Below are 8,557 nucleotides of genomic sequence, written 5' to 3'. Positions count from 1 at the left end.
TATATCCCGCCATAGAAGCTGCCCGACCGGCTGAGTTCCACCAGCATATTGTGCGTGCTGTAAGGTCCCGAAGTGCGCCACCTCAATTCAAATTTCCCCAGTCCAGGATTACGAAGACTGGGGGAGGGGGAGGGGGAGGGGGCCTGGTTGCCATGGGGACGTTGTGACGTTAAGAGCTTAAGAAGAGCAATGAAGTGCGTCAGCGAGCGGCGTCGCGTCACGCCACGCCAAGTTCGGGACTGGCAGCGAGTTCCTGACTTCAGATGGCAGCTCCTTTTTATCGCGACGAGACGGTGAGCTCCAGACACCTGGAGACGGCGCCGATGGACAAGAAAGGTGCGACGAATCGGCGGCAGTCGCAGGAGGCGGTGGCGGGTGGTGGTGGTGGTGGTGGCGGCGGCGGCAGCACCAGCGGCGGCTCTGATTCCGCTCTGCTCACGCTGCCCTCGCCGGAATCCGTTTCCCAGGCCGACAGGCCCGTTACCAGGCGGGAGCCCGAGGGCCTTGTCCATCCACTTGTGAAAGGTGAGAGCGGCTTCGGGCTCAGCGGATGGAGAAGGTTTAGGTACTGGGCCTGGGACGTCGAAGGCATTCGTGGACTGATGCTCAGGAACGGGCCCCATGTCGGAATTCGGAGTACTGCAGCTCACATGTCCATCGCCTGTTTGCTACTGCTGCTCCTCTCATACTCTGCGGTAGTTCCCACTCCCTGCCTGCTTTACATTGCCAGTCGTCCCGGCATAATCGCTTCATGTGTGGTTTAAAGGACCACTGAGGCTGGCTGCACATGGGAGTCCATCAGGTGTGCTTTAAAGTGGTGCGTGGATCGAAGCGGCAGTTCAGCGTTAGGAGCATGGGACACAACATTTTGGAAACACCCGGGTCGGGTAGCATTTGTGGCAAGATAAACGTTGTTAATGTTTTATCCCCTAGGGTAGTACTGTTGACTCTCATTATCAAAAGACTTAAACTCTCTGCCTTGTTACGCATAGGAAATTAAGGGGAGAACTGATGAAGGGTCCCGGCCCGAATTGTCGACTGTTTACTCTTTTCCATAGATGATGCCTGACCTGAGTTCTTCCAGCATTTTGGGTTGCTTTATATCGGTTGTATCGTCTTTTGCGCCGGCTTCCGAAAGTTTCACTTTAAATTTCATTTCATTTCTATTTATAATCACCCAAGTATTCCTTATACTTGACCAGGTCAGACCACCATGAGATAGTTTGAAGTTGCTATTTAAGGCGTTGATGAACGTGAGAACGATTTTTGCACCTCGCTGCTCACCTTTGCATTTCTAACCAGTACTTTTCTCTCAATTTAAACTTGCAGTTTCACCCAAATACCTTAATGGATTTGATTTCTAAATTTTACGTATTACAATTTGCAGGTAGAAGATTCTTGCTGGGAAGCAGAGATGAGATTGAAAATCCACATCCTTATTGTGAGTCTTCATAACTAATAACGCATTTGAATGACCAGTGGGACCACATTACATGTGGGAGTTGTAAGGATGATATGGCTAAGTTACTATGGCATTAAGAGACTGGTGGATGGAATTCTTTTGGACAGTGTGAGATCATCAGTATGGACCTGAAGTAAAAATATAGAAAATATGTTGTGAGAAGCATAGAGTGCTGGGGTATTTTAGAGGTCCTTGTGAAGATGCTGCTAAACTGGTGAACAGTATATAAAATGTTGAAATATGTCTGTCATAGGATTATGAAAGCTTGAAATTGTATAGCAATTGCATTTAGTTCTAATGCAATGGATATTCACCAGAATAATAAAAAAGGAAAGATACGTCGCATCCGGAGTTTCTCTGGTTAGCGGACTATTTCCCTCCATGTCTCTCTGGGAACCACGTATGAGGCAAGTTACAGCAGTGGTTTGCCATTGCCTTCTGCCGGGTGAGTTTCCAAAGAGATCATGAGCTCGTAACCCAGCACGGATGGAAAGCGTGCAGGGGAGCCAGCTGGATTCGAACTCGGGACCTTTCATCCTGAAGTCCGGCACTGATGCCACTACGCCACCAGCCGGGTCTTACCAGAATAATAATTACATAAAATGTGGAGTATGCTTTAACAGTCTTCAGAAAAGAAATTTGAGATGAAAATGCTTAAAATAGTTAATAGATTTTCTTGTGGTATATAGAGATTATCTTATTGAATAGAAGGAATTGTGAATCTTGGGATTCTGTGCCTAGGTGCTGTGAGGCACATACCTCAGACCTATAAGGTTATAATTTGTTCTCTTCAATATAAATGGGTACACAAATCCAGTTTTTTAAATTAAGTTTATTGGGATAAAAGGATAACTTATAGACTAATTGGATGGATTTTTGAAGAAGTTGGCATGTGGACTGAATGTCTAGCATTAAAGTATCTATATCTTATAGTGAATAATCTGATAACTTTAATTTTTCTGTCTTTAAAGCATTGCAGGATTTGACCAAACAGAACCAACACCTGGTCCTGGCAGGAGCCCCATGTCCAGCCCATTCCTCCACTTCAGTTTATCATGGAAGTCTGCATTTAGCCCAGTCGAAAGCAGATTTCCCTGTCTATACAAACCTTGGCAACTATAATTCAGGCCTGCTCAATGCAGGTTCTGAAAGTTATCCCACTAGCCATGTACCCTATGCTGGCCCAGCACCAGCACAGCATCACTTCTCAGCCTTGGCACAGTTTATGTGTCCAAAGTATCAAGAAGAGCCCCAGACAGTGCCAGAAGTAGGCCCAATGAGTGAATCTCCACCACTTTCCCCATTAGAAGATGGGGCACAGCATATCAAAGCTGAAAAGAAGAGACAGAGAAATCGCATTGCAGCATCAAATTGTCGAAGAAGGAAGTTAGAGAGAATTGCAAGACTTGAAGATAAAGTAAAGACCCTAAAATCAGAGAACTTTGAATTGACCTCAACAGCAAGTGTCTTACGTGAGCAAGTGGTACACCTCAAACATAAAGTAATGAATCATCTCAATAATGGATGTCAGGTGGTTCTTGCATCCTCTAGCCTCCTAAAGCCAGAGGAAAATGGCAGCATTTAATATAAGTATAGTCTGGTTAAAAATTTAGTTCTGTGGAGAATTGCTGAATTGGGTGTTCATCTTGACTTGCATTTCCAGTAAGCTGCTAAATATAATAAGTTATTCTGCAGAAATGCAATGGGAAGCAACTTCAAATCTTGAAGGAAAAATGAAAAGAATATCTGCCATCCAATGTACCTCCTGTTGATGACTCATGAAAGCCTAGTAGAAACATTTAATCTGTTTTCTGAAAGTTTGTGTAAACTTATTTTTTTGCAGTTTAAAGGAAGGTTTATGCTGTTTATTTAAAGTGAAAGAATTAGTTTTAATTTTGTTCTAAGTGGCAAATCCAGAAGGCTTAAGTTTAAGGATTTATAATGTTTTTTAAGAATAGTTTTGATATGCTGTATTTTTGTGCAAATCACAAAAGTTTGATATCATATTAAATACACTGGATGATATGTTTTAATTGTGGTAAATAATTGCATTATGGTTTATTGCTCATTAAAATTTTAGATGCTCAACTTATTTGTGATACTTTATGCTTTAAGAACTTAAATATTGTTTCCATTTGTTTTGGCTGAAGTATATTAGAGGAGTGTTGCATCTGTAAGTACTGTATGCTGCTGATTGGTGTTAGAATGGTACGTTGCTCAAACAGGACCATTCAGCTCTCTGTGATGTTCAGAGAACAACCACATTTCTTATAGAACGCATCTATTTCTTGGTATTAGATGTGGTTTGATTGCCTCTTGTTCTAGGCTGAGGCTTCAATCACAGTATTGATACATGATTTAAAAGTCCTTATGAAGCCCGCATCGTCTAAGACAGAGCTGGTGAACCTATATGCCCAAGATGGCGTGCATCAAAAGTAGTGCTGCTCCTTGATTCTATAAACATCACTCATAATAAAACAATATATAACAATTAACCTGTTCTGCAAAATGAAGCAGTGAATCATTTTTTTACAACCTGAAAGCTAGTGAGACATTTTCACAGGAAATGTCTCATCAGCTTGGTGCCAGCAAACAGTTGACAATGAATCCACATAAATAAGGAACAAGGTTCATCCTTGTTCCTTAAAGTCTAAAATTATTAATTCATTAAATAATCCCTGCTCAAAATTACCAAGGTACACGAGGGGATTTTTCAAAAGATTGTCAATTTGGGCATATGCTCTCAAAGGTTCATCACCTTCTGTTCGAGGATTGAGATACAAAGCTCTTTCTGCATTGTGCCTTGACATTTTGTGGATACTATGCAAATTGGGTGGATTTCACCATTTCCCTGTCAACATTTAAAACTAATGACTTGCTTATTTATTTCATTATTTGTTGGAATTTGCTGCATGTTTCATTTAATTTTGATACATTTTCATAGTATTTGTGCAAAGAAAGAACACACATCCTGTGATTGTGAAAGGTGCTATAGAGATGCAGGTTCTTTCTGTAGTTATCCTTGCTATGTTCTTCAGCTGTTGTACATGCATAACCTTTATGATACTTATATGATACTTTATGATACTTATATGATACAAGGGTGGTATTTGCTACTTCAAGAAAAACCTAAATGTCTGGATATTGGTGTTTACTTGCACTTCTGGTAGGATAACAACTTCAATCATTTAACTGAATCTATTCAAAGCTGTTGCCTTTGAGGAAAAAATGTGTATCAGTGATATGAAAAAGCATAAGAGCAGGTATCATTGCTTATTTTGCCTACTTAAACTATGCAGCAGCCTCCCAGTCATCAGATTAACATTTGGAAAGGCAAAAGAAAGACTTGATAAATTCAAATTTTCTGGTAAATTCTAATAAATAGTTTTACTAAATACTTTAGTTTTTCTTTGCATTATTTTACTTGCATTAACATTTCTAATTATGGCAAAGTAGTTTTTATTAACAGTACTTGCCAAGGAATTTATAACTATTGGAAATTTGCACAAAATCTTTAACAAAGTGCAAGGGTGTTTCTATACCATCTATGATATGAATTTCTAATATTTTACAGAACATTTCTGGTATTTGCCAACTATCTTTTTTTGAGACATTTTAATATGTGCTGAAATGTTTTCCTATTCTAAAGCTCATGTCCTGCATGTGAATAAAATGTAAAATTGTACAGGTGCAAATCTGAAATAAAAATAAAATTAAATAGCACAAGTCAGGTCAAGCTGTATTAATGGAGAAAATAGAACTAAAAGTTACAGATATAGGACTTAATATAATGATACAGGCAGAATTGTGAAATTTGAGTTTTTACAAATGAGACACTTGCATTAGTCCTTGTTACACTAGAAAATATTAAAGTTGATCCTAAAGCCTGGACAAAGGTGCGCTGTACACCAGTTTCTCCAAGGATGTGGAAACTATACTGACTTTTGAACACAGTGCACCAGATAGGAAAAGGTACAGCTAAAACATGAGTTACTTGGGGATGGAGTCCTGGAGCTGGGAGAGATTAAAGGAGTTTTGAATTCTGAAGACCAGAGGAACTGTAGCTTTGCTCAGATATTACTGTACATTGTCTTTGGAAGTCTTGCCAAGGCTTCATTGCTATCTGGATTGACCTCTTTTTCCAATTTAAAGCTAAATATTAATAGCAGAAACTAATCATTACTGCAATTTGTAAGATTAGGTCCCTACATTTATTAGTTATGTTCAGGAAGGTAGAGTAAGGTAGTACCAATTGGTAGAGAAAATAACCTAATGACATTAAACAAGGGAATCAACAAATAGAAGCTATACTAAGCTCAGTCTGCTGGAGAAAAACAGTAGGTAAAGTAAGCTCTGGATAGGAATTGTTTGGGGAATATGGGCCAAAGACAGGAAGGCCCTCTAGTTTTAGACTCCTTTGCCCTGGGGGGAGGGGGGAGGGGGGAGGAGGAGGAAAGAAGAGGTAACTCATGGTATAACCCAGGGGCAGGGAGAAGATGCAACTCATGACACAACTTTTCCAATAGCTATGACACAGCTAGGTTTGGCAATTGCTCTGGCCATTAAGAAACTGAAGAGTTGTGAACAGAGCACATCACAGAACACAGCCTCTCTTCAATGAACTCTTTATACTCCTTGCTGCCACAGCAAAGCAGCCAGCATAATTAAATAGTAACACACATCAAAGTTGCTGGTGAACACAGCAGGCCAGGCAGCATTACCTCTTCCTAGAGATGCTGCCTGGCCTGCTGCGTTCACCAGCAACTTTGATGTGTGTTGCTTGAATTTCCAGCATCTGCAGAATTCCTGTTGTTAGCATAATTAAATACTTTGCTAACCTGTACTCTTTCCTGTCCTCCCATTGGACACGATACAGAAGCCTGAAAGCACATACAACCAGGCTCAAAGTCAGCTTCTATCCACTTCAGTACTGTAACATCATTCTGCATTATTGCTTTACTTTGTACTTCAATGTAATGTCAATGACTTGTAAAGGATGCATGCAAGACAAGTTTTTCATTACATTTCATGTTAGAATAATAGATCAATTTACCATCTTTACCTTAAAAGCTTAGTTCTCCAACTCTTAATATCCATTATGAAGTAAATAATACCCTAAATTCAGCACACTATTATACCATTTCTCATTTCAATCTCCATAACGACCCCATCTTTCAACTGTTTCACAGTTAAGCATCTCCAATGCATGCATATCTTTATTCTTGAGGATTAGGTTATGAAAATAGTGCTTTCTAGAGAAAGACTGGTGATTTAATTAAGTACAAATCAATAATATTTTTAATAAGCAAATTGTTCAGTTTGTTACATGGCTGAAATCCACAATTATTGCAACAGTATCTAATAAAAATAAAACTTTTTAGAAAACGTACAAAAACACACAGCTATTTACAATAATGGCTATTGCTTTAATATTAAAATTCCTAACTGTACATACAATAGGTATTCAATTCTCTTGTTTTAATATACAAGGTGAAAACAAGAAATCTAACTACAATTTCCTACTAATTGAATTTTCATGTAACCAAATTTCACACTAACAAAAAATGACTATAGGCCCCAAATTGACACCTTAATTATATCTCAATGATCTCCAGTTCTCAATGATTCCATTTAGTATAATAGCTTCATATTTCCTTAGCTATTTCAATTAGACTTGCATTAGTTTGCAACAGAATAACCTGCTCATCAGAAGTAACAAGTCCTTTACAGAAAAACATGCATTTTAACTTAGTTGCAATCATTTTAATAGGAACATTTCATCTATTTAATCTTTGAGTCACTGCCTCCCGATACATTATGGAAATATAGATGAGAAGTAGAAAAATAACAAAAAGGTCATCCAGAAATCCTAGAATTCCAAAGAAAGCCTCAGGAATAAAGTCCAGTGGTGACGCTAAGTAAAACAAGGCACCAGCCAGGCAAAGGAAAATTCGTATTCGAAACATCCAGAAAAGACCACTGATGGAAAACAGTTCTGTGAATGCATGACGCAGTAGCGTGGGTAGATCCATTATGCGATCCATAAGCTGCAACAAAATATAATTACTCATTTTTAAAATGTTACAAGTAATGTGCAAAGATGATACTTTTTGTGCAAGTCAACAATCATGCAAAAATATGAAATAATAGCTCAAAGCTCCTAAAAATGAGAGAATCTAAATACCATAAGAAAATCTAAATATTAATTTTTCCATTTATAACTTGATGATATTGAATGGAATTAAACCATCTGTTTAAAACTGACTGGACTGCGCAAGGCAACTACTTTTAAACTATTTGCCTGAAAGTTTTTCTTATTAAATTTTATGTAAATTTGGTTTAAAACTATCAAGTAAACATTCAAAGAGCTGAAGTATGCTTTGAGTTGAAAGGTTAAGAAGTTCAAAGGACTTGCCAAGTGGAATGGGTTAGCCATTAAAATATATTAACAGGAAAGTAAAAATAAAACTTTTGAGTGGGTGGAGTGTGGCTGCAGCAGGGACAAGAATGTGGAAAAACAGTGGTTACAAATTCTTCAGACCTATTACCTAATCATTTTTGAATAATTAAACAAGGATTAAATAAGCAAAGTCTATAGAACTTCACAACAGAAGTCGAACAATACTTTACCCTGTAGTGCCTCCTTCCAGGTAATGACTGGTGATTCAAAAGTGTTGTGGCTGGGGAGGATGGAGTTTGGCCAGGATGGGATACAAAACTAAAAGGTAGTTGGTATTGTAGTCTCATTCAAAGTAACAATGCTAACAATAATTAGTCAAAATAAATGAGCTCCAGTTGCAAATAAAATTTCAGAAAATAAATCTGAAATAACAGAAAATACTGTAAACATTCAGTAGGTCAGGCAGCACTTGGGGGAAGAGAAACATTTAATGCTTCAAGTTGGAGATCTAAAGGAGGGTCTCTGATAGGAAATATCAAATGCTTCCCTTAGTTAAATCAGCTTGAGATGCAGAATTTGCTAGGGAAACCCTTGTTTCATTATCCCAAATGATTTGCACGAAAGAATTTTTAACCAACATTTTTTTGTTTACAGTAGCAAACACGAGGAAATCTGCAGATGCTGGAATTTCAAAC

The 8,557-nt window shown here is 38.5% G+C and overlaps 2 protein-coding genes across 2 annotated transcripts in view; one reads left to right on the top strand and one right to left on the bottom strand.

Moving 5' to 3' along the window:
• The first annotated feature begins 323 nt into the window (after positions 1-323).
• Positions 324-5,201, top strand: LOC134345987 (transcription factor JunD-like). Its single transcript, XM_063047326.1, has 3 exons — positions 324-525; positions 1,388-1,441; positions 2,434-5,201. Exons 1-3 carry the CDS (start codon positions 324-326, stop codon positions 3,045-3,047), a joined length of 870 nt encoding a protein of 289 aa, XP_062903396.1. The 3' UTR covers positions 3,048-5,201.
• Positions 5,202-6,715: 1,514 nt separating this feature from the next.
• The window catches only part of rnf170 (ring finger protein 170), a 34,612-nt gene continuing 32,770 nt past the window's right edge, over positions 6,716-8,557 (bottom strand). The window contains exon 7 of the mRNA XM_063046716.1: positions 6,716-7,509. Coding sequence (XP_062902786.1) covers positions 7,240-7,509 — 270 coding nt within the window. The 3' untranslated portion in view covers positions 6,716-7,239. The remainder of the gene's footprint in view (positions 7,510-8,557) is intronic.

The sequence above is a fragment of the Mobula hypostoma genome, chromosome 4 (genome assembly GCF_963921235.1).
Source record: "Mobula hypostoma chromosome 4, sMobHyp1.1, whole genome shotgun sequence".
NCBI lineage: Eukaryota > Metazoa > Chordata > Chondrichthyes > Myliobatiformes > Myliobatidae > Mobula > Mobula hypostoma.
The sequence above is the reverse complement of the archived record's forward strand: the minus strand, read 5'-3'. Positions and strand labels throughout refer to the sequence as shown.